This window comes from Oryx dammah, unplaced genomic scaffold, assembly GCF_014754425.2.
Source record: "Oryx dammah isolate SB20612 unplaced genomic scaffold, SCBI_Odam_1.1 HiC_scaffold_14, whole genome shotgun sequence".
In the NCBI taxonomy this organism is placed as follows: Eukaryota; Metazoa; Chordata; class Mammalia; order Artiodactyla; family Bovidae; genus Oryx; species Oryx dammah.
The window spans coordinates 41102992-41129104 of NW_024070198.1; the positions used below are offsets into that span (position 1 = coordinate 41102992).

Below are 26113 nucleotides of genomic sequence, written 5' to 3' on the forward strand. Positions count from 1 at the left end.
AAATGTATAGTTGTATTCTTGTTGCTGCTATTTATTGCGAAGATTGAGAGCTGGGTGGGATTTGACTTGCTGTTGGGGAGGAGAATCTGTATGCTGGCCAGGAAGGAAAATGTGTGTGTGAATGCAAGACGTGGGGTGGAGCGTGGTGTTTTTGGAGGCTTGGTGAGAGGTTTGCACGCGTGGAGAGCGTGCATTAAAGAATCTTGGGAGATAGAGTTGGGGGCTCATAGCCACGTGATGGAGGGAGCTGTGGATGAGATGGGGATGGCCGTGGGAGCCCTGCACCCCAAGTGGTAATTACTGAGGGGAGACATTGAAAACTGACCTGCCTGAATTAGAATGTGCAAGTGGGATTCTTAAAAGTTTCGGAAGTACGGAGGAAACTCTGGGAGGTGTGGAGATGCACCTGGGAGGCTGAGTGTAGGGCGGAGAGCTGGGAAGTGATAACCCAGCCTGTGGCCCCAAGACAGGGGTGAGTTTAGTGCTTTTTGTGTTTCTCATTCAGGAATGTTCTGGGGTTGGAGTCCAGCTTTGTCTTCTTGTCTTTCCCATGAAACCGTCTCTTTTTGAAATTTTTAAAAATTGTTATTTATTATTTTAAAATTTTACTTATTTTTATTTTATTTTTTGGCCTCCTGGCATGTGGGATCCCTAGTTCCTTGACCAGGGATCAAACCCGAACCCCCTGCATTGGAAGCACAGAGTCTTAACCACTGGACCACTAGGGAAGTCCCCCTGCAAACCGTTTCTGTCCTAGGGTAGATAACAGACACAGAAGTGACTTCAAAGCACCTAACTGTATTTATTAATTAAACCCAAAGAAAAATGATCCTCCTAGATTTACTTTCCCTGTAGCCATATCCCTGAATGTCCACAGTACTCCGACAGGATGGGAGATGACAGAGTGAAGGAGACAAGGTTTTAACCAATTGCAGTTTAAATATTTCACTTCTGCAGATTTTCCAGAAGCTTTTGACAACTGAATGCTTTGCTAGGGCCCTCATGGGGCAAAGGCAGGCTCTAGGCCAAAACCTTGTCTACCTTCCCTATAAATCTTCTTCTACTTTGATTATTGTAGCTGGGCTGGACTGCAGCATTATCCACTGGAGAGAGCCCAGGAGACCAGGCTGAGGTTCCCATAGTTTCATGGTTTGTGGACACTGGGTGTCTTAGTAATTGCTCCAAAATCACTGCAGATGGTGACTCCAGCCACAAAATTAAAGGATGCTTGCTCCTTGGAAGAAAAGCTATGACAGCGTATTAAAAAGCAGAGACATTACTTTGCCAACAAAGGTCCACCTAGTCAAAGCTATGGTTTTTCCAGCAGTCATGTATGAATGTGAGAGTTGGATGGTAAAGAAGGCTGAATGCCGAAGAATTGATGCATTTGAACTGTGGTGTTAGAGAAGACTCTTGAGAGTCCCTTGGACAGCAAGGAGATCCAACCAGTCAATCCTAAAGGAAATCAACCCTGAATATTCATTAAAAGGACTGATGCTGAAGCTGAAGCTCCAGTACTTTGGCCACGTGATGCAAAGAACCAACTCATTAGAAAAGACCCTGATGCTGGGAAAGATTGAAGGCAGGAGGAGGAGGGGAGACAGAGAATGAGATGGTGGGATGGCATCGCTGACTCAATGGACATGAGTTTGAGCAAGCTCCAGAAGATGGTGAAGGACAGGGAAGCTTGGCGTGCTGCAGTCCACTGGGTCTCAAAGAGTCGGACAGGACAGAGAGACTGAACAACAACACCGGGCCAAAAGGAGCTGACAGTTCCATTTATCAGATAGTTAGGTCTCAACAACTTAATAAGTTTTTGTGTCCTTGTAGCACAGTAGTCATTTGACAAAAAAAGGAAAAGAAAGAGGGACTTCCCTGGTGGTCCAGTGGCTAAGACTCTGCCTTCCCAGTGCAGAGAGCTTGGGTTTGATCCTTGCTCAGGGGAACTAGGTTCCACATGCCACAACTAAGAGTTTGCAACTAAAGATGCCACAGGCTGTAACGAAGATCGCCAAGATCCCGAGTACCCCAACGAAGACCCAGCACAGCCAAATAAACAAGAAAGAAAAACGACATTTTAATTTTATTAGTCACTATCCACAATTACTTACAAAATTAATACAAATGATCTATGCGCACTCACTGGGAGCCACACAGCCTCTCAAATCTTAGATTCAGATTGGACAGTTCCACCCATTTCCAATTCAACACTGATTTTCGTATGATACTTGCTTTTAATCACAGAGACCACCACCACCCGACATCCAGATTCACACACGTACAGAATGGCTGAAAAAACGTAATGCAATCTGATTTTGAGATTGTGAACTGCCGAGAGCTTGTTCTCAAGGTGTCCAACAGTGTTCAGGAAACTTGAAGTATCCTGGGAGTTTGCTATGACACTCTGGGGTGTCTCTGGGCTGAGTTTGAGAATGAATGCATTAGGATTGGAAAGATTGCTTCCTGCTTCACACCTTATCTTTACCTGACTGTTTTGCCTTAAAGATGAAAGAAGCACATGTTTTAATGAATTTAAAGCCCATGTGCGGTTGTGTGTCAAATCTTTGGAGAGAAACACAGATAAAAGTCTGTCCTTTGATTCATAGCCCCCTCACTGCGATTTTCATTTTCACTGCAGCCAGTTTTCTTCAATGTGATAACGTATGTCAAATACTTAACTTACTGCCTGGCCTTTTTTCAGTAAACACTTTATAATGGAAGTGTCTGCTATTCTAATTTTTTTTTTTTTTTACAAAAACATTTATTTGGCTGTGCCAGGTCTTAGTTGTGGCACAGGGTATCATTAATCTTTGTTGAGCTTTGTGGGATCTAGTTCCCTGATCAGGGATCAAACCTGGGCCTCTAGCATTGAGATCATGCAGTCTTAGCCACTGGACCAGCAGGGAAGTCCCTGTTATTCTAATTTTGATAATAAACGTTGGAACTTATCAACAGTATGTGTGTGTTTCCCTCTCCTCCTATTAGGAGGTTGTTGAAAATAGTTAAGAAGTATTACTTGTAAAACCCCAGAGATGAGGGTTCCAAGGAAGCAACATTTGTGGAGTTTTGTGCGTGACTAATAGAAGGCAATGGCACCCCACTCCAGTACTCTTGCCTGGAAAATCCCATGGATGCAGGAGCCTGGTAGGCTGCAGTGCATGGGGTCGCTAGGAGTCAGACACGACTGAGCGACTTCACTTTCACTCTTCACTTTCATGCATTGGAAAAGGAAATGGCAACCCACTCCAGTGTTCTTTCCTTGAGAATCCCAGGGACGGGGGAGCCTGGTGGGCTCCTGTCTATGGAGTCGCACAGAGTCAGACATGACTGAAGTGACTTAGCAGCAGCAGCAGCAGCAGTGGTTTATAAAGAGGAAAGAGGAATCATTTATTATCTTTGGATGGGAATCTATTTTAAAACTCATAGAACTATAGGAAATGGCTACTCTTAATGGGTCATTGGTTGTGTTAAAATCAGTCATGATAAATATTTACTAGGTAAGTGGAAAGCTCTGTCTTTGTAAAATGTCATGACTTATCATTCTGCTAATCCTAGTTATTGGAAATTTTTCTGTTTGAAATAAAATCATGTAGTGAACCTTTCAGTTCTCTCTTTTTGAGAATCATTTTGATATCCTGCATTCTTTGCTTTGCACATAAATTTTAGAAATAACTTGTCAGTTTCTGCAAAATTTCCTGCTGGGGTTTTTCAGTGGGACTCTATTGAGGTATGTGGGATCTAGTTCCCTGACCAGGGATCAAACCTGGGCCATAGATCAATTTTGGGAAAATTGATAGCTTAATAAGAGGGAGTCCTCTGACACAGTATGATGTCTCTGTCCATTTATTTACGTTTTCCTTATTTCAGCAGTGCTCTGCAGCTTTTGGTGTACAGGTCTTGCACATATTTCATTAAACATTTCCCTAAGTATTTAATGGGCTTCCCAGGTGGTGCTAGTGGTAAAGAACCTGCCTGTCAATGCAGGAGATGCAAGAGACACGAGTTCAATCCTGAGTCAGAGTCATCCCCCAGAGAAGGAAAAGGCAACCTGCTCCAGTATTCTTGCCTGGAAAACTCCATGGATGGAGGAGCCTGGTGGGCTACAGTCCATGGGGGTCTCAAAGAGTTGGACATGATGGAGTGATGAAGCACAGCACCCAAGTATTTAATATTTTTGGTGGTGTTATATAACTGATATTTTAAAAAAATTTCAGTTTCCAGTTGTGCACTGATAATGCATAGAGATACAATTAATTGTACATATTGACGTGTTACTCTGTGATGTTGATAAACTCACTTATTCTACGTAATATATTTATAGATTCTTTTTTTTGTAGACCCTTAATGTCATCTGCAAATAAAGACAGTCCTATGTTCTCCTTTCCAATCTCTACGCCTTTAAATTTATTTTTCTAATTAATTATTCTAAGACTTTAATAAAATATTGAATAGATTTCCTTGCCTTGTTCTCATTTTTAGCTGTGTGTGCTATGCTTAGTCACTCAGTCATGTCCCATTCTTTGAAACTCCATGGATGGTAACCTGCCAGGCTCCTTTGTCCATGGAATTTTCCAGGCAAGAACATTGGAGCAGGTTGCCATTTCCTTCTCCAGGGAATCTTCTAGACCCAGAGATAGAACCTGTGTCTCTTGCATAGCATTTAATTTTTCACCATTAAGTATGATGTTAGTTTTAGGGGTATTTGTTTTGATCCCTTTTGTCAAATTGAGGAAAGTCTCTTTTAGTTCTAGTTTGCTGAGGTTGGTTTAATTTTTTTAATCATGAATGGGTATTCAATTTTATAGAGTCTTTTTTTTGTATCTATTGAGATGATTGTTCAGGTTTTCTTTTTTAATATGTTAGTATGTGGAGTTGCAAAAAGTTGGGCACGATTGAGCAACCGAACTGAACTGAATAGTGAATTACATTGCTTGATTTTCAGATGTTACACCAACTGTATTTATCCTTTCCTTGGATAAGCCTCACTTAATCATGATATGGTATCCTTTTTATTATATTGATAAATTCTATTTGTTAAAAAATTTAAGTACATTTAGTCTCTGTTCGGGCTTCCCTTGTGGCTCAGATGGTAAAGAATACTCATAATGCAGGAGACCTGGGTTTGATCCCTATGTTGGGAAGATCCCCTGGAGAAGGGAATGGCAACCCATCCCAGTATCTTTGCTTGGAGAATCCCATGGACATAGGAACCTGGTGGGCTACAGTCCATGGGGTTGCAAAATTGGGACATGACTGAGCAACTAATACTGGTCTATGTTCATATTGGATATTAGCCTATAATTTTCTTATGATATTGTTGGCTTTTATATTAATGTTGAGTTCATAAAATAAGTTGGATAGTAGTTTCCTTCTTCTGTTTTTGGAGAAAGTTTGTGAAATGTTAGTATTGTTTTTTCCTTAAATGTTTGGTGGAATGCACCAATGAAGTCCTATGGGCCTGACATTTTCTTTGTGGAAAGGTTTTTAACTGCAGATACAATTTTTTTTTTTTTTTACTAGATATAGTGTTGTTTGGATTATCAGTATCTTCTTGAGTGAGTGTTGATAGATTATGGCTTAAAAAAAAATCTGTCCGTTTTATCTGAGCTGTAGAATTTATGTGCATGATTTTGTTCATGATATTTCCTTATCATACTTTTAATGTCTGTAGGATCTGTAGTGATGCTCCCTTTTTGACTCCGTACGTTGGCCATTTTTTGTCTTTTATCTTTTTTACATTGATCAGGAATGTAGATAATACCTTACTTTCATGCTTCTGAGTTGCCAGCTTTCTATAAATTGCTGGCCATTACTGAATGCCAGCCAATTCTAGCTTTCTGTGATAAGGGAGCAGCCAAAAGTTCCAGGCCTTGACTCTGCTTGAGATTTCCCAACCTCATTACCTTCTGCCATGTCAGTTCTGGCCTAATTAAACAAGGCCCTCATTTTGCAGAGGGAGTTATATTTGTCTTCTGGGGCAGCTTGGTTGCTCCATGGGAATCTGAGAGTGCAACTGGGCTTCGGTTCAGGTGAGGCTGTTCTGCTGACCCAGCTCTCATCTAGCTCTGCAGTGGCTATGGGGTGCTCTTACAAGCTGGGAAATGGAGGTACACATCAAAGCCAGAAAAACTGGCTTACCACACTGTTTCCCTTTGATCTCTGCCTCTGCACTGGTGGCCATAATGGCCCTTTTAGGAGGAGTCTCCTAAGACATACACAAATTTGCCGAGGTTGGGAGAGGGGTTCTCTGGACATATTCACCTCTCCCTTTACTTTTCTGCTGTGCTGCAGAAATAATTGGGGCTCAACCCTGTCTGGAGCCACCTACTGAGCACCTCTGCCAGTTCTTTAAAAAAATTTTTTTTTTATTTTTAAGCTGTGCTGTAGCTTGGCCAAGCACTTTATCATACACAGTAGCTCATAAAGTCAGTGACAAAAACACGTGGAAGTAGGAGACTTCCTTGGTGGTCAAGTGGTTAAGACTTTACTTCCCAATGCATGGGGTGCCAGTCAGTCCCTCATCGGGGAGCTAAGATCTCACATGCCTTGGGGCCAAAAAAACCCCAAAAACATAAAACAGAAGCAATATTGTAACAAATTCAATAAAGACTTTTGAAAAATGGTCTACATAAAAAAAATCTTTGAAATAAAAAATCACACACACACGGAAGTAGATGGGCTTTGCTGGTAGCTTAGTTGGTAAAGAATCCTGTGCAGGAGACCGGGGTGCAGGTCAGAAAGATCCCCTGGAGAAGGAAATGGCACCCCACTCTAGTATTCTTGCCTGAAAAATCCCATGGACAGAGGTCTTTGGAGGGCTATACAGTCCATGAGGTTACAAGAGTCAGAGTGAAGACACAACTTAGCAACTAGACCACCAGATAAGACTTGGAGGAGTCTTCCGCCTAAGGTCACACAGCCAGGAAGTCCTGGACCAGGTGTCTCACTCTGATCCTTCTGAGACCAGAGCTGGTGCTGTGACCCATCCTCCCCATGCTGACTGGCTTGGATGCCCCAGCTCTCTGTCCGTCTCCATCACTCAGAGAGTGGGTCATGGCAGAGACAGGCCCATCTCTGGAATTCTCCACCCAAGCTGACCCCTCTGGGAGAAAGATGGTTGACTCACAGTTGAAATCACAGCAGATGGGGCCAACCAGGGTTTCTAAAGACCATGAGGCAGCAGCAGAAGCTTCCTCTAGTTTGATGGACAACTTTTAAATGGAACCAGACTCTAACACTGAGTCAAGCTGCTCTTCAGTTCAGTTCAGTCACTCAGTCGTGTTGGACTCTTTGCGACCCCATGAATCCCAGCACGCCAGGGCTCCCTGTCCATCACCAAATCCTGGAGTTCAGTCAGACTCACATCCATCGAGTCAGTGATGCCATCCAGCCATCTCATCCTCTGTCGTGCCCTTCTCCTCCTGCCCCCAATCCCTCCCAGCATCAAAGTCTTTTCCAATGAGTCAACTCTTTGCATGAGGTGGCCAAAGATTTGGAGTTTCAGCTTCAGCATCATTCCCTCCAAAGAAATCCCAGGGCTGATCTCCTTCAGAATGGACTGGTTGGATCTCCTTGCAGTCCAAGGGACTCTTGAGAGTCTTCTCCAACACCACAGTTCAAAAGCATCAATTCTTCGGTGCTCAGCTTTCTTCACAGTCCAACTCTCACATCCATACATGACCACAGGAAAAACCATAGCCTTGACTAGACGGACCTTTGTTGGCAAAGTAATGTCTCTGCTTTTCAATATGCTATCTAGTTTGGTCATAACTTTTCTTCCAAGGAGTAAGCGTCTTTTAATTTCATGGCTGCAGTCACCATCTGCAATGATTTTGGAGCCCCCCAAATAAAATCTGACACTGTTTCCACTGTTTCCCCATCTATTTCCCATGAAGTGATGGGACCAGATGCCATGATCTTCATTTTCTGAATGTTGAGCTTTAAGCCAACTTTTTACTCTCTTCTTTCACTTTCATCAAGAGGCTTTTTAGCTCCTCTTCACTTTCTGCCATAAGGGTGGTGTCATCTGCATATCTGAGGTTATTGATATTTCTCCCGGCAATCTTGATTCCAGCTTGTGTTTCTTCCAGTCCAGCATTTCTCATGCTGTACTCTGCATAGAAGTTAAATAAGCAGAGTGACAATATACAGCCTTGACGTACTCCTTTTCCTATTTGGAACCAGTCTGTTGTTCCATGTCCAGTTCTAACTGTTGCTTCCTGACCTGCATATAGGTTTCTCAAGAGGCAGGTCAGGTGGTCTGGTATTCCCATCTCTTTCAGAATTTTCCACAGTTTATTGTGATCCACACAGTCAAAGGTTTTGGCATAGTCATTAAAGCAGAAAAAGATGTTTTTCTGGAACTCTCTTGCTTTTTTGATGATCCAGCGGATGTTGGCAATCTGATCTCTGGTTCCTCTGCCTTTTCTAAAACCAGCTTGAACATCTGGAAGTTCATAGTTCATGTATTGCTGAAGCCTGGCTTGGAGAATTTTGAGCATTACTTTACTAGCGTGTGAGATGAGTGCAATTGTGTGGTAGTTTGAGCATTCTTTGGCATTGCCTTTCTTTGGGACTGGAGTGAAAACTGACCTTTTCCAGTCCTGTGGCTACTGCTGAGTTTTCCAAATTTGCTGGCATATTGAGTGCAGCGACCCTTTTATTCCTCATTTGAAAATTGTGTTTGGAGAAGGCAAACACTTCTTTGGCTTGACGTTTTGCCCGTCTTTGGACTACTGGTTGATTCTGCTTTGGTTCAGTTTTTTCTGCTCTATTTATTTTTCCCATTGACACGGATCCACCAATGATAATAGAGGTAACTCGTTGCATTTTCATCTAAGCTGCACAATTAAGACTTGTCCCTTGGGCTTCTCAGTGTGGTCTGTGTTCCCACTGCCCCTGTGTTCTGTTTACTCATCTGCAGAATTAGGCGAGTCCTGTGATGCTGAAGCTGAAACTCCAGTACTTTGTCCAGCTCATGTGAAGAGTTGACTCATTGGAAAAAACCCTGATGCTGGGAGGGATTGGGGCAGGAGGAGAAGGGGACGACAGAGGATGAGATGGCTGAATGGCATCACTGACTTGATGGACATGAGTTTGGCTAAACTCCAGGATTTGGTGATGGACAGGGAGGCCTGGCATGCTGGGATTCATGGGGTTGCAAAGAGTTGGACACAACTCAGTGACTGAACTGAACTGAACTGTGCCCAATCTCAGATTCCACAATCTCTTTCTCTTGCTGTAGAATGTTGGAATGAGAGGGAGAGACAGGGATTAGATCATAGAATGTTGGAGTGGGAATAGACTTCACAGCTCATTCTAGAGGTAATTGGCCCCATTTTACAGACAGGGAAATGGAGACCACCCAGTAGGCTGTGGCTGGAACCCGGGCCTTCTGGTGTCCAAGCTAGCTGTGGACACTGCTCTCCCACGTTGCTGTCCCAGGTGGATAGACCCTGGAGCCCCTTTCTCTATTGTGTGTGAGAAAGCAACTGCTTCTCATTTTAGCTGGAAAAACCCATGCTCATTTTCATCCCTGATGTGGGCAGATTCTCCCAGGCCTTTGTGGGAAGTAGAAAGAGGAAGCAAGGGGATGATTTTTAGTGGCAGGGCTCTAGTAACTGTCCTTCTTGTGAGGTTCTCAGAATCTCCACACTTCCCTGGGGCTGCAGGTCTTGTTGGAGTTAAGCCTTCTCTTGGCCTTTCCCAGGGAGCAGGTCCAAGGAAGCCCAGAGGTACTTGTTTACAGCTGTCTCTGGGTGATGTTTGCCAGGTTCTGAGTCGGGGAGGAATGTTTCTATCCCCTTATTTATTTCTCCCACTGGAGAACTTGGGGAGACACACCAGTTAAATCACAACTACCTGGAATCCTGGGAGGACAGCAGATATGTTTGGGGCTGGAAATGTTGTATTTTCACTCCGGTTTTTTTGTGATTCATACACTCTATGAAGGAAATTTAGTGTCTATGTAGAAGTCATTTATTGTCTGTGAGCCTCAGTTTCTCTAAAGGTTGTTGTTGTTGTTCAGCTGCTCAGTTGTGTCTGACTCTTTGTGACCCCCATGGACTGCAGCTTGCCAGGCTTCCCTGTCCTTCACCATCTCCTGGAGCTTGCTCAAACTCATGTCCATTGAGTTGGTGATGCCATCCAACCATCTCATCCTCTGTCAACCCCTTCTCCTCCTGCCTGCTATCTTTCCCAGTATCCAGATCTTTTCCAACAAGTCAGCTTTTCACATCAGGTGGCCAAAGTATTGCAGCCTCAGCGTCAGCCTGTCCAGTGTATATTCAGGGTTGATTTCCTTTAGGATGGACTGGTTTGATTTCCTTGTAGTCCAAGGGACTGTCAAGAGTCTTCTCTAGCACCACAGTTCTAAAGCACATGGGAACGATGTCCAGTTTTCCTCTTCCACAAAAAGGGGATCATGCTGCTGCTGCTGCTGAGTCGCTTCAGTCGTGTCTGACTCTGTGCGACCCCATAGACGGCAGCCCACCAGGCTCCCCAGTCCCTGGGATTCTCCAGGCAAGAATACTGGAGTGGATTGCCATTTCCTTCTCCAATGCATGGAAGTGAAAAGTGAAAGTGAAGTCGCTCAGTCGTGTCTGACTCTTCGCGACCCCATGCACTGCAGCCTACCAGGCTGCTGCATTCATGGGATTTTCCAGGCAAGAGTACTGGAGAGGGGTGCCATTGCCTTCTCCGAGGGGATCATGAGGGAAGGTTTTCTGATAGTATAATGTGAAAGGGTCCTGAAAACCGAAATAACAAAAATGATGCTACTGTAAATTTGCTGAGTCAGTTAATCTTGCCTAGTAGTTGCAGACCTTTTCCTGTACCTTAGAAAAATCGAGCTGTGCAGAAAGGGAGTGGACTCCAGCCCTGAAATAAAGCAGTGCAGAGTCCAGGAGCTGGGACAGAGAGGGGCCCTTTGGTTTTCGATGGTCTCTCACTTCCAGGAAGGAAAGTTGGGAGAGGCAGGCTGGTCCTCAAGATGTCCCTGTGCCCAGGAGCATAGAGCTGAGCACTGAGGTCCCTGGTGGGGTTACACAGCCACTGGGGATGCCTGTGGATATACAGTCCCAAGAGCCATAGAGGACTTGAGAATGTCACAGGTTTCACAGCCTGGAGCCATGGCTGTACCCCAGGCGTGGAGGCATTCTGTGTGTATGTAGTGTAGGAGTGCATGTATGTGGGTATATGTGAATGTAACTGGGTCTATGTGAGAATGCAAGAGTGTGTGTGTATATGAAGCTGTGTTTCTGTAAGAGTCAGATGGAGTTTGTATATATGTGTGTGCATGAGGGTGTGTGGATGTCTTTATATGTGTGTGTATGTGTGTACATGTGAGTGTGTGTGTGTATGCTCATGAATATGAGAGTGAATGTGTGTATATGTGTGTGTGAGCATGTATTCATGAATGTGTAAGTGTAGGTGTGGGCTTTAGTGTGTGTGTGTGCGCGCGTTATCTGTCCATTGGGGTTGGGCCGCACAGACCCTTTGTTTGAGAGCGGCAGTTTTGCAGGCCAATGGTTTCCTTTGAAACTTCAAGCTTCTTGTGAACCCCCCTGTGTGAATGGGGAGAAAGTCAGACCAGGGCCTCTCAGACCATCTGCGGTGAAGGATCAGGGTTCCTTTCCTTGTTATCTCCTACCCATCATGGATCAATATGTTCATAGCATACGCTAAAAATGAATTACTACCAAGATGTAATAAGAAAAGATACAACCAGCCCCATTTAAAATTTTTTAGATTTCTCTGTCAAATTTCTTTGTAGGTTTCTGGAATCTCCCTGTGAGTCCCTTCCCCCCAGGCTGGGTGGCAGTGTGGCTGGCAGAGCGCTGGGTGCAGCCCTGAGCTAGACTTACGGCCGAGGCCGAGAGGAGGGGACGGCAGGGTGTGGGATTCTTGGCTGCAGATTGACCTGGACCCCCCTCTGCCGTCCAAGCAGAGAGACTAGGGGAATGACCAGGTGGCACAGGTCTGGGGTCAAAGTAAGAGGCTCAGACTGCCTCTGCCACTTGGGTACCCGCAGAATGGGGGCTCGGTACCCTGAGTCTCCAGTAGCTCATTTCTGAGTCAGGTGCTATGGGTGCATGCATTGGGTTAATGGCAACTAACTTCTTGCCTTCCTCGAAACCCTACGTGGGATCTGTGATAGCTTTGTCTGAAAGTGGCTTTGTAAGTGCCCACGATATGGGGATTCCCTAATTATAGTGCATATGTTTACATAGAGAATTTTGGTCACTGGATTTTTCCCTTTTCTTCCCCCCAATAGAATCAAGGCATTTTTTGGCCTGGGATGTCCTGGGGTGGGAGGAGTGGAGTGAATGATTAAGATGGAAAACGGCTGTGGGGACAGAGGGGAAGACACTATCTGTGCCTTTGCCTTAGAGCTTTTTCATAGTAGCCTCTTAAATCTCTAACATCTGATGGGCATCTCAGCAAAAACAGCTTCAACCCTCCCCTCGACGGCGGTGGTATGCTGAGAAGGGCTGCTGTGTGGTTCTGGGGGAGTCGGGGAAGGGACACTGGTAGATGGTATGTCAAGGTGACCCTTGGGCCACCCGCTGTTGGAATAATAAAGGAGGCCCAAGTATCTGCGGATGCCTCTGGTTCAACGTTTTTGTGATGAAACAGCTGAGACCAGGGAAGCCAAGCAAGCAGGTCATCTTCGGTGGGTGTTGCTGGCTCATCTGGGGCTTCCCTTGGTGGCTCCGTGGTAATGAATCCACCTGCAGCGCAGGAACCGTGGGAGATACGGGTTCAGTCCCCGGGTTGGCAAGATCCCCTGAAGGAGGGCATGGCAACCCACTCCCGTATTCTTGCCTGAAGAATCCCATGGACAGAGGAGACTGGTGGGCCACAGTTCACAGGGTCGCCAAGAGCCGAGAGTCAGGCACGACTCAAGTGACTTAGCACACACACACAGGCACCTGGGTGGGAATTTCCTCGAGTGCTGGAGAGATCTTTGTCTGTGAGCCCAGGTCTGGGATCTTGTCTTCACCCTCCTTGTTCAGTTCTTCTGACCCACAGCCCAGAGCACAGGATCCTTAAGTGTCTTGCCTTTGTTTCTGTCCTTAGGTCAGGAAGATCCCAACAGTCTGCGCCATAAATACAACTTTATTGCCGATGTCGTGGAGAAGATAGCGCCTGCCGTGGTTCACATCGAACTGTTTCGCAAGTAAAGAGTGCCTTCCTTTTTTTCCCCCAGTCTCCGAAGCTCCCACTGAAACTGCTGCCATAAGCAAAACATCAGAGCTATTTCTGAGACACTTTAGAGTGTCACTGAATACAGTCCTACAAGAAGATAAGCTCTTCTCCCTTGGGATGTTTTCCTGTTTGCCTATTGAAACCTACCTTCTTGACCCTTCTAAGATGTTTTAAGAGCCTCCGGTTCTGAAGAGATTCCGTAAGAATATTTTCCAAGTGGAATTTTGGGATGTGAATAAAAGTCAGTCTAACATACTATCTTTTAAAGTTTAACAAAGCCATTGTGCAGAGTAACAATTGCTAGTAATACGTGTCTGTTGCTGTTATGGAACTGATGCATCAGTGTGTCAGAGGGTTGATTTTAAATGTTTCAGCTTTAACCGGGTACTCTTTTTGGTTCTAGGCTTCCTTTTTCTAAGAGGGAAGTGCCGGTGGCCAGTGGGTCTGGATTCATCGTGTCCGAAGATGGACTGATTGTGACAAATGCCCACGTGGTGACCAACAAGCATCGGGTCAAAGTCGAGCTGAAGAATGGCGCCACCTATGAGGCCAAGATCAAAGACGTGGACGAGAAGGCGGACATTGCCCTTATCAAAATCGACCACCAGGTAGGTCTGTTCCCCACCTGCAGGACCAAGTTCTCAGGTGCCTTGGCTGATGCCTGGCTAAGTCCGGAGAGTTCAAAAGACACACGAGAACTCTCTGATTTTGTGAGTTTCTCAAGTGGGATGGAGCCAGTTAGGTCTGGATCAAAGGAGAGCATTTGGGAGCTGCTGAGTGTGGCCTGGGGTGGGGAAAGGGTGGGATCTCATGGAAGCTTCTTGAATAAGCAGGCTATAAGATCAGAGTTTTAATAATAGTGTTCTAAATTTTTATCAAAGCAGTAGGCTTATGAAGAAATGGGTAGGTAAGCAGTGAAAACTGAGTTTCTGTTCCATTCCTACCCCTCAGGCAACTGTTGCTACAGATTTGTGTTCCTCCATGCACTCACCATGTATAAAGAATTTACTGGGTTTTGAAGTTAACCATCATTAGCATGGAAACAACTACTCTGAAAACAAACCAGGTCTCCCAAAGTGGACTTTTGCAAAGTTACTAGATGTGTTTTAAAACAGTACTTCACACTCAAAAAAGTTTTGGAAACCTTGAATTAAAGCTAATAGATTTTGTCCTCATAGCACTTCTCAAAGCTTTTCATATGCTGATGTGCCTAGGTCCCTCCTGCAAGAGTGTGACTCTCAACTATAACTATCTGAGCATAGAATTTTTTTTTAATTGAGATGTAAGAGAGCTCAGTTTGGGAAATGGCTTGCTTTCTGTTGAAATATTCTCCTTGTAGTCATTTTTGTTTTGTTGATTTGTTTAGCAAAATCTTCATGTGTGCATGCTAAGTTGCTTCAGTTGTGTCCAACTTTATGCGACCCCATGGACTGTAGCCTGCCAGGCTCCTCTGTCCATGGGATTCTCCAGGCAAGAATACTGGAGTGGGTTGCCATGTCCTCCTCCGGGGGATCTTCCTGACCCAGGGATTGAACCCGTGTCTCTTACAGCTCCTACATTTGATAGGCGGGTTCTTTGCTGTTAGTGCCACCTGGGAAGCCCAAAATCTTGGCTGAAATCAAGTCCAGTTTTTATCAGACCAATCAACAGTTCCCACTTGTTGGTATGTTGATAACAGAGGTTTGGTTTGCTTAGCGGCAAGTACCTAGTGAGATTGAATTTTCTGGTTTCTCCACACTTTGTCATTTTTCAGACTTCATCTGGAAGGAGGAATTGGGATAGATTGGAATCTTGTTTCTGGACCAGGAGAAGGTCATAAACTGAGAGGCAGAGAGTGGTCTTCTTTTCTGGCTCTCTATGTCTTTTACCTGATCTGAGCTGTGAAGTCAGACCATGGTGAAATAGCACAGGCTGTTTTCGTTTGTGCTGTTGATCAGAGCAGAAACAGGCCCTGTGCCCAGCGTAGGTAACTGACCTTTAGAGAGGTCTCGATTGCATACTATTTCTGTTAGGTTACCATGGGATTTCTGTAACAACTCATCTTTCAAAATGTGTTTATGGGTCATAGTATAGTCATACTAACTTCTAGTTGATAAGCTCCAAAACTGGACCAGGCTCTGCCTTCATTTATAACTTTTCACCTGTTCTGTCAACGGCTTTTATCATTCCCATTTTACATAGGAAGGAATAGGGATTCAGAGAGCTTAAGTCACCCGCCTGAGACCACATAGGAAATACTGTGGTGAAATTATAGCCTCCTAAGCTGGACGAGGTTCGGATCCCTGGGTCGGGAAGATCACCATAGAGGAGGGCATGGCAACCCATTCCAGTATTCGTGTCTGGAGAGTCCCATGAACCAAGGAGCCTGGCTGGCTGTGGTCCATAAGGTCCCAAAGAGTCGACCATGGCTGAAGCGACTGGGCACACACAGGCAAGCCTGCCAGGCTCCCCAAGTGCCACGGAGGGATGAAGCCTGACCTTTTGGTGTGATGAGATGGCTCAGCTTTAAATAACCCACGGGGAGGCTGGCACACCCCAGTGTAGGATCATACAGCTCACAAGGTGTCCAGGATGTGGTAGTCTCACCGGAAGGAGGCTGGCCAGAATAGCACATCCTGTGGCCACACGAAGGACTCAGCTCCCCCAGCCCTGGGGAGGCAGCCAGCCATGCGGGCTCTCTCTGCAGGCAGGGCGCTGGTCTGGACCCTGCGTGAGCTGCTCCCGCTGAGTAATTTCATGTTTGGCACTCGTGGGCGCATCCCATGCAGCTGCTATAGCTGGGGGATATTCTTTTCAAGCTTCTGAGCCGAGGTGGAGTGCGGGTTCTCCTGTCATCCCTGGCAGGTCCCGGCAGGATGTGGATTATCTCGATGGACCAGCTTTGCAGGGTGTTTCTGACCTGGCTCTTGCTGTTCCCGGGAGGCTAGCCTTCCTGCCAGCAGCAGGCTATTTGAGATGAGTTTCTAGCCCCAGAAAAAGGAGCTTGAAAATTTAAAGTCGAACTAATGTGGCTTTGCAAAATGGAATCGGAAATGAAAGGATATTAAATTGCAGACACCCACACAAGAGACTGGTTTCCACTGACTAAACTGCTTTTTTTTTTTTTTTTTTTGCTGATAGCAGTTGGAAGTGGGGAAAGTGAAAACATCTCTTCCAGCTCTTTCCATTTTGTTCCCTTAGTCGGAGGACTGATTATTTAGGAGAGGGGGGCAGGGACTGGTTTGTAATGAGGCTCAGTTTGGGAGGAGCCCCTTGATTCAGTGACGACTACGGTGCCCCATTGCAGGATTTTATAAATGTGTCTGCAGTGCTGGGGATTGGGGGGGTGCAGTGAGCTTACCTTGCACTGTGTCACCTCGGGAGCAAGAAACAGAGCAGGGAATCTCAGAGGAGGCAGAACAGACCCAGCAAAACTTGAACTTGAGGATCGAACTCATTCCGAATGGCGCTTGCCATCTGAGGTCATGGCTCACTCTCCCCAGGGCCATTTGCTCATAACCCAGTGAAACTGGGGTGACTGCCCCCACCACATACGCCCTCCCAGTGGTTAACTTGGTGCCTTATAATGTGGGCCCATTTCCTCCTCCAGTGCCAGGATTTCATGTGAAAGGCTCTCCATCAATAACACTGAGACCCTCCTTCCTGAGTATGCTATTCCTGCCACTTTTAATGAATGGAAATTACTATGGACACCTGTGGTCACTGCCCACATCTTCTGGGCGCAGAGGCCAGCATCTCCTTCTGGATCTATTTCTGCCCCCCACCGGACAGTCTTGTGGGGGCACCAGTCATGGCACACCCCCCGCAACCCCCCTGCGGCCATGGGACACAGGATCCATCAGACCAAGCAGATCCTTCGCTTGGAGCAGGAACTGGATGCCAACCACAGGAAAATGACAGGGAAGCTGGTATGGCCCCTGCCGCCGGGGACCCCAGGGCTGTCTGAGCTCCTGCCTTTTCAGAGCCTGATCAGCCAGCCTACTTTCCCTTTCATTCTTCAAGGCCCCCTGACATCTTCTGTAAACCCGCCTTGGCGTGAGCTTGCCAGAGACATTTCTGGGCTTGTAACCAAAGAGCATTTTTGCTCCTCACTGCTGAGCGGGCTCAGCTCGTGTGCACTCACTTCCCCTGCTGAGTCTGAGCAGGGGAGAACCTTTAGGGGGAACCTCCCTGAACAGGGAGGCTGCCCCCGCCAAGCTGGAGAAGGAGGGTGTCCCCTCCAAAGGCAGCCTGCCTGCCCAGACATGTCTTTCCACTGCCCTTTCCTTGGGGCCACGGACGGGGGCCAGCATTCGCCCGGGGCCGGGGAGGTGGTGCCAGCTGCAGGAAGGAAGGACAGTGTGCCTGCAAACAGTTTAATAGAAAGCAGCTTTGAGGGCAAACTAGTTCAGCCTCAGATAAAAACGGATTCCCAAATGTGTTGAACATGACGCTGGCCGTGTGTGCAGAACACTTAAAAATGTTTTTCTCCAGAGGCCGTGTTTTGTCCATGCAGCGTTTTTTTGCTGAGTAGTTCAGGAAAAGAGAGAAAGAAAAAAAATATATATTTGGTTTCTTTAGGTCAGACTGAAGGACAGAAATAAGTACTGGGGATATACTGAAGAAGGTAAGAAAGTGACTTTTGTTGCAGCTGTTTTTCCAGCTGTGTTGATTAGGAAACAGGAAGTGGAAAAGCATCTGTGTCCCCACCCCCCCCACCCCCCCAACCCCTGCCACCCCGTCCCAGGACTGCAACTTTCAGATCGGGTCCTGTCTGCCTGTACAAAGCCCTTCACACTCTCTCTGTGCTTATGGAGAAATCTTAAAGACTTAACCAGAGATTTAAAAGTGTACCCAGCCTGTTGGGGGTCCCATTTTCCCCTCCTGCACTCTTCTCTCTACACCTCCCCCATTCTGCTAACCCCCCACTACTCCACACCCCCACCGCCTCCCACAAAGCAGGGCTGCTCTCTAGGGCCCCTGGCCTTGCCTTCCCCGGGGGGTCCCCCTTCCAGCTCCTCCACAGGTGGCCTTCCAGTCCTCAGCGTGTGTGCGTGCTAAGTCGCTACAGTCACGCACAACTCTCCGCGACCCCACAGGCTGTAGCCCGCCAGGCTCCATGGGGATTCTCTAGGCAAGAATACTGGAGTGGGTTGCCATGCCCTCCTCCAGGGATCTTCCAGACCCAGGGACTGAACCTGTGGCTCCTGTGTCTCGTGCATTGCAGGCCGATTCTTTTACCGCTGAGCCACTGGGAAGCCCGCAGTCCTTCAGGCCTCAGGTTAAATTCTGCCCCCGACAGTGCTTCCCTGACACCCACCCAAGGCGGGTCCATGTCCCTGTCTCCACGCCTCACTCTGGGGATGCATAACCCCAGAGGGGATCTCACGTCACTGTTCTTCTTTCCCTCCCAGTTGTCGTGTTTACTTGTGGATTCCAGTTTCTCTCTGCTGCTGGGGTGTGAGGGCCACAGCTGTCTTAGTCACTTGTCTTCTTGTAGGGGCTCAACAGCCGTGTGCAGAGGATGAATTCAGAGTCCTTCACTCAGAGGAGGCAAGGCTGGCTGCTTGTGGGCTTGGGGGGTGGGGTGGGGGGCAGGAAGGTGCTGGGGCTCCCGCAGTGGCTGCTCCCCACTTTCAGAGGAGGAGGTGACCACGGAGCAGGCGGGGTGCAGAGCAGCACCTCCGACTCCACCCCAGACTCCACGAGGCCAGTGTTCGTCTGATTCCTGGAGCTGGGACAACGTGTGGCCTTGCCGGGCCCTGGGGGCTCTGTGGTCCTTGGTCATTCAGAGCCCTGGGAGCAGTGAGGTTTCCTGTGGGCACTTCTCCCTGACGCCAGCACCCCCAGGAGATATTTGGAAGTGGGCTTGTCCTGTCTTGTGAAATGGTTTTCTCCCTGCACCTCCAGGCCAGGCCTGCAACCGTCCGCCACCAACTTTGGGCCAGATGCCACCTACTGCTGTTTGAAGTGGCTGAAGGTGACACCTCTGGGCTTGGGGGGCAGCTCTGTGGGTAGAGGGTCCTTTTCCTGCTGAGCTGGCTGCTGGGGCCAGAAGAGCTGACACCCCCCGACTGTGAAATATAGAACCCGGATGGCTCTGGGAGAGTGAGGGTCCCAGACCCTTCACCCCCGAGTCTCAGGAGCTGCTGAGCAGCTCTGGTCTCTCTCCAGGCCTGTCTCTCAGAGCCTGGCCTGCTGGTGGCGGACTTGCCCCGACTTCTCAGAGCGAGGAGGGTCCAGGTGACCCGGGGACGGTGGCAAGAGAGGGGAGCGGCGGGTGCAGGCGTGACTCATGCCCCTTCCCGCCCCCGCCTCCAGCCAGTTCTCCTCAGACAACCTGATTGTCAGAAGGCGCTGACTCAGCCGCCCGAGCTTGTCCAAAAGTGAATCAGATAACACAGGGCCCAGGCTGGACCGGCTCCCCGTCTTCTGGAGTCTGTCACTCACCCTCGTAAAGTAACCAGGGGCTGGAATGCGGCTCCCAGTACCATAGCTACCCTGGTATTTTGCTTCTGTGTTTTTCCATTTTGAATTCTTTTCTCCACTCCCTCTGTCCTGGGCGTTCTGTGCTCTCTCTTTTTTTCTCCCTGAACTGAGAGGCTGGCATTGCATTGGCTAAAGAGGCTGCAGATTCTTCTCGATGTTAAGAGGCTCCTGTTACTGTATTGATTTTTTTTTTTTTACCATTTTTAGGGGGATGCAGATCAATATTCCATTAGATGATGTCCATCCAGACGCTGGATTGGAAGCCGACATTTTTGCTCTGGGTCGGCCTTCGCCCAGGGGCTCATGGGGACGAGGCTCCTCGTTGTTCTGATTGCAGCTTCTCATGGAATGTGAAAATATTTCAGTTCCCCAAACCATCAAAAACCAGAGCCCTAGTGTGTTTTCTGGCCCCATTTCAAGAACTTAGTTGATTTTTAAGGAAATTCTTTGGCTATGTTTTTCTCTTAATATGGTAATGCTTTTTTTTTTTTTTTTTTCACTTTGGTGATTTCTCTTCAGGGAATTCAACCAAGACTATTATTTATGGTTCTGGCAAAGCAGTTCCCAGGTTGTTGGGACTGAATTTGTGTGTCCCATGGGGAACATCCCCTTCACCGAGAGGGAGGGCATGCATTGGTTCCATTTGCTAGTTTTGTTAGTGTGTAGCTGTGTGTTGGGACCCAGGGTTGGCCAGCTGTGGCCTGCAGTCCAAATCTGGCCCTCCATTTGCTTTTGTAAATAAAGTTTTATTGAGACACAGCCATACCCATTTGCTTTGGTAGAGTCTACAGCTGCTCTTACTGGTCAGCAGCAGAGTTGAGTACTTGGAATGGAAGCCACCCGGTCCATGAAGCCAACAGTTATTACTTTTTGACCTTTCACAGAAAAAAATTGCCAATTCCAGTGTGAGATGATTAACACCTTGCTCTAGAGGAGCCAACTGTGCTTGGACTGAAATATACTCTTTAGATCCAAGTGAGGTGAAGCCCGATGTAGCACAGGGGAAAGGGCAGAGAAGCTGATCTCATTTGCTCTTGTGGGGACTGTGCTTCTTTGCTAAAGAAGATGCTTTGGTCTTGCTGGATTGAGCAGAGAGGCTTTAGTTTTAACCTCTTTCTCTGTAACATTGATAGAGAGGAATTTGTGAATTCTGAATTATTATCTAGTTTTAAATCCTAATGATCTTTTAAGATCTGGTTTATTCATTGTTTCTGTTATTCTTTATTCATACATGGTGTCTATAAATATTTATTAAGCATCTATTTTGGGGACTTCCCTGGGGACTCAGACAGTAAAGAATCTGCCTACAATGCCAGGAGACCTGGGTTCGATTCCTGGGTTGGGAAGATAGCCTGGAGAATGGAATGGCAACCTGCTTCAGTATTCTTGTCTGGAGAATCCTATGGACAGAGGAGCCTGGCGGGCTATCGTCCATGGAGTCACAAAGAATCAGCCAGGACTGAGCCTCTAACATAAGCATGTATTTGACCAAATACTGTGTTGAAGATGTAAAAGCAATGGGCAGAAGCCATGGAGCTTACTGTTTGGTGTAGAAACAGGCAGATTGGATAAATATGGCGATTGGTTCAATGAAGGAACAAACAGAGAAAGCAGTAGGAGGCATGGAGGCTGGGGTGCCCTCTGAAGGTATTGTCGGCTTATCTGAGCAGATAACATCCACACTGAGATGTGAAGAACAGACAGAGCCAGCCAAGGCAAAGAGTGGGAGGCCTAGAGTTGATTAGTTTTCCTTTCCTGCCCAGCCTGAGGATGTGGACCTTGGACAAAGTGCAACCTTATTTCCCGGTGAGTTTACTAGAGGCTTCCAGAACCCAAGTTAACTGGTTCCTCTGCATATTGTCTATGTCTCTAATTGGCCTTGGGGCTCTGGTCGCACTCTGGAAAGCTCCACTTTCTTATGCAGTCAGTTTCTGAGAGTCTAGAAGTGCAGAGGGTTCATAATGAGCTGGTTGCCTCTCATTCATGGCAGGCTGGAAGTAGTTTCCCAAAAGTGCTTTCCTAAAACCAACCATTTTCCATGGCAAGGCATAAATAAGACATTCTGGTGAGTTGAGGACTGGTTATTCTAATAATTGTGCTAATTAATGAGTCACTTTTATTAAATAAGGCACCACAATCTGATAATGAGAACCTGTGACTCATGGTATTTCCTTCTTTGCTTTGGCTGCCAGGCGACTCATAGAAACCATTGGCCCTGTGGCTAGAATATTTTTTATGCTGTCATTTTATATCACAGATATGTAAGAATTAATTTACTGTAATAAGCCCTGTGTCATTGACCAACCCAAATTATTTTTATATAGAGAAAGTTATATATCTTTGGGCTTCCCAGGTGGCGCTAGAGGTAAGGAACCCACCTGCCAATGCAGGACAACATGCTCCAGTAATCTTGCCTGGAGAATCCCATGGACAGAGAAGCCTGGCGGGCTACAGTCCATAGAATCGCTGAAGTGACTCAGCATGCATACGTCTTTAAGATTTTTTTAGAATAAATAATATGAAAATGATATATCCTGGGCAACTTCCTTGCTTCTGGAGCCACACACACTCTAAGTGGTCCTGGGTAGGAGGGATCCACTCTGCCTTCAATTCAGCTCAGCAGATACCAAGAAGCTGAGCATTGAACCTACCCAACAGAGTGAGGCCACACCCTTCCCTTTGTGGAACTGGTGGGTATAAGTTGTCTCCTGTCACCTGAGCCCCAAGCCTACAGCCTCATAGACAACTGAAAACCAGGCTGCATCCAGAGTCAGTTACCCAAACTGAAATGCCAGGCCTTGGCTAACCCCCAGTATTGGCCTAATCCCAATTTTAGGATCCTGATGGATCTTTTAAGATCTGATTTGCTTACTCATTCATGTATTCATTTCATATCCCTTGATTTTCATAAATATTTGTTGGCCAAACACCACTGTAGCAGCATTAGCCAACTTGAAGTCATCGGATAGAAGCAGAGGAGCTGGCGGATGGGGAAGGCAGGTTGCACTCAATGAGACAATGTTTTTCCTCCTCTTGATGCCAGAGAATATATACAGTCACTGGCCCTTGGGCTTCCGTATAAAAATGTTGACTTTTGTGGTTTAAACAGCAAGAGTAAGGGGATCTTTGAAATGCCCGCGTTTCTTGATATAGCTTAAGGGAGACTAAACATTATGATGGTGTGCGTAAACAGTGAGGAAGACTAGGTTGATTGATTTGCTTTTTCTCTCTTTTGTTTTTCCGTAGCCATCCTGTTTCTTTTCTCTGCTTCCCTCCTTCTCCATCACTTCTCTTATCTGTCCCACCTGAACGCCCCCACTCCAGTCACCCCCATCTACCACCTCGCACATTGCACCTCTTCTCCTCCCCTCTCGGTACAGCAGCAATCAGATGTCAATTTGTGGAAACAGATGGTGGTAATTTGATGACACCGTCCTTCCGAGTTCTGTGTATGCTGTGATCTCAGTGCCATGTAGGAGATCCTTCCTGGCCCGGCCTCTCGACTCACCTGCTTCCTGCAGCCCCCCTCCCTTGGTTGTACCCTTGACCTTGTCATCACTGATAACCTCCGCCCTCTCTGATCTGAATCCCAAGCTTCTCATTCTTGGTCCGCCTCCTCCTCCCCTGGCACCGCTGCTTTGTGATCACAGGACCTGTGCATTCACAGAAGAGAACCCTGCTTGAGGGTTTAATGCTCTGAAAAGTGAAGTTGCTCAGTCGTGTCCAACTCTTTGTGACCCCATGGACTCCCTGGCAGGCTTTGTGACCCCCATAGCCTACCAGGGTCCTCTGTCCATGGGATTTTTCCAGGCAAGAATACTGGAGGTGGGTTGCCATTGCCTTCTCCAATTAATGCTCTGAGGTCTCTTTTAAATTTTTTTAATGATTTCATTATTTATAGCTGTGCCGGGTCTTCGCTGCTGTGAGAGCTTTTCTCTAGTTGCGGCGAGGGGGCTACTCTCCACGGCTGGGCGTAGGCTCCTTACTGCAGCGGCTTCTCTTGTTGCACAGCATGGGAGGACTTCAGCAGTTTTGGCTCCTGGGCTCAAGAGCACCGGCTCAAGAGTTGTAACACGTGGGCTTAGTTGCTCTGCGGCATGTGAGGTCCTCCCAGATCAGGGGTTGAACCCGTGTCCCCTGCACTGGCAAGCGGATTCTTTACCACTGAGCCACCAGGGATGCCCTCTCCATTTGGGTTTTATCTTTGAATTTGTGCTTTGTAAGTGAAGTCTGATGAGTGGAGTATATGCTGGGTGCCTGGAACCTTCCCACTTTCCTTGTTGCCTTCCCACTTCCCCAGGATGGGTTCTTGGCTACCCTGCTCCTCTGGCCCTTGGGACCCCTGGCCTCACACGGCAGTCACAGCCACCCTCCTTCCCCCAGGGCATACAGACATGGGGTACGTATACCCTGCAGCATCCTGGGCAGCGGACAGATGACTCTATAGCTCGTTCTGCTGGCAACAAGGCAGGGCCAAGCCCTGCCCACCCCATCCAGGTACCTGGTGCATCCTGGTGCCAAAGGAAGTTGCAGCACCCTTGGGGGTAGTCTGTCCTCTGTGGGTTGGGGCAGTGGGCCCTTGGGATGGGGAGAAGGCTGGCTCAACTTCTGAGCCCCTGCTTGGGGCGCAGTGCGTGGGTCTGTCCAGTAGCTGGTGAGCAGAGTACTGAGTCTGAGGCTCTGGGTCTGTACTCACCCCATGAACAACTTCATGCCCCAGGGAGCACAACACTAAACAGCAAATAAAAACATCAGGACAGATGAAGAGAGAGAGCATGTAGAAGAAAGAAAAAAGCCTTATATTTTAGTGTCTTTAATGGCACTTCTTATTTACTTTGTGAACAAGGGAGTCTCCATTTTTGTTTTGTCCTGAGCCCTGCAAATTATGTAGCAGATCCCTGGTTCATCCACTGTCCCTCAGCCTCTCGTGGGCTCACTTCTCTCCTTGCCGGATCCCCATGTCTCAGGCAAGTCTTAGCTGCTGACATCCCCCTGAACTCTATGTTCTACTTTGCTGTTCCTTAGGAAGCAAGCAAGTTCAGTGGCATCGCTCCTTGCTGTGACTGGGGTACATGCCCTTTTCCTCCCATTGCATATTTTTTAAAGAAAATGAAAGGTTAGCATAACTGCTTCCAGAAGACCACATTGAATCACTTAGTTGAGTCTCAGCCAGTTCCTGCAACATCAGCCTTTGAAGCAAATTTCATCGGATACAGAGGACCAGCCCGTGAGCCTCAGCCCCTTGGAAATGCATGTGCTGGGCGGCTGGCAGACATGGTGGCTTCTGCAGATTCAGCAACAAAAATATTTTTGTAACAGGAGCAGTTTATACTCTGCAAGGAAGAGAAAGAAGTTGTTGGCTTGCGTCATGAGGTTAAAAAAAAAAGTTGCCAATTTTTCTTTTAGTTTTATTGGTTTGTTTTATGGCCCTTCCTTCCAAGCTTTGGGGAAAGGTTGCAATGAGAGGAGCGCTCAAAGGCTTTTAAGCAAAACCCAGGGTGGCCAGAAGCTGAAATGTTGATGGATCGTTGTTTTGAGGTCTGCTCTCGATGATTACTGGCTGAGCCAGCGTCTGGAGAATTCCAGGAATCCCCTTTCCTCTTGGGCTGTGAGAGTCTGCAGGAATTATCTGACCCCTTTGGGGAGTCTTATGAGAAGAGATTTATTAAGGGCTCTGAGGATTGTGTTGATCTCACCAATTTAACCATTGGCTGCTAAGAGATTTTTTGGAAATCTACCAGGTCTTCTGGAAAGATCCCTAATTGTCAGAGCTGGGGTGACCTTGGACATCACCAGGCTCAACTCCCTTATTTTAGAAGTGATCAAACTGAAACCCAGAGAAGTCTGTCAAGTGGCCCAAGGTCAGAGTGAGTTAATACAGATGTCCTGCTCCCTGGGAAATTGTGCTCCCAGTCTATCTAGAGACCGAGGGTGGCCTTGTGTGTGTCTTCACTCTGCACCACCCTTTGTGGATGCTGGGGGATAAGCCTGCCAGCCATTGGCAGGGTGCTTGCTCACCACAGGCCATTTCTTCCTACAGGAATCAAGAGTTGTGATGACCCTGCAGGGGGAGGCCAGGCCACACAGAGGGCTCATGAAGCAAGGGGTGCCCCACAGAGTGCCTCCACGCCCAGCCCGTGCTTGGCTGAGTGTGGCTTGGGCTCCCACTGGGAGAAGCAGTGTGGTCTGGGTCCTCACCCTGAGGACGCGTGGCCTCGGCTCCCTCCGTCTCGCCTCTGTTCCGACTTGCCCCCAGCTCTCCCACGGCCCTGTTGTGTGTCGTCTCTGCTCCCGCCTCCTGCTCTGTGACAAGGTCTGGAGCTAGCAGCTCTTTTGTGCTGCATCTGGGCAGTGGGCAGAGGGGGCTGGTGAGAACACCTGCGATCCCAGTGAGATCACTGCCATCAGCCCTGGGACCATTGGTCCCCTAGTGTGT

The 26113-nt window shown here is 47.4% G+C and overlaps 1 protein-coding gene across 1 annotated transcript in view; it reads left to right on the plus strand.

Moving 5' to 3' along the window:
- The window catches only part of HTRA1 (HtrA serine peptidase 1), a 59367-nt gene that overhangs the window by 18288 nt on the left and 14966 nt on the right, over positions 1 to 26113 (plus strand). The window contains exons 2-3 of the mRNA XM_040254947.1: positions 13081 to 13180; positions 13613 to 13817. Of these exons, the coding sequence (XP_040110881.1) occupies positions 13081 to 13180; positions 13613 to 13817 (305 nt within the window). The remainder of the gene's footprint in view (positions 1 to 13080; positions 13181 to 13612; positions 13818 to 26113) is intronic.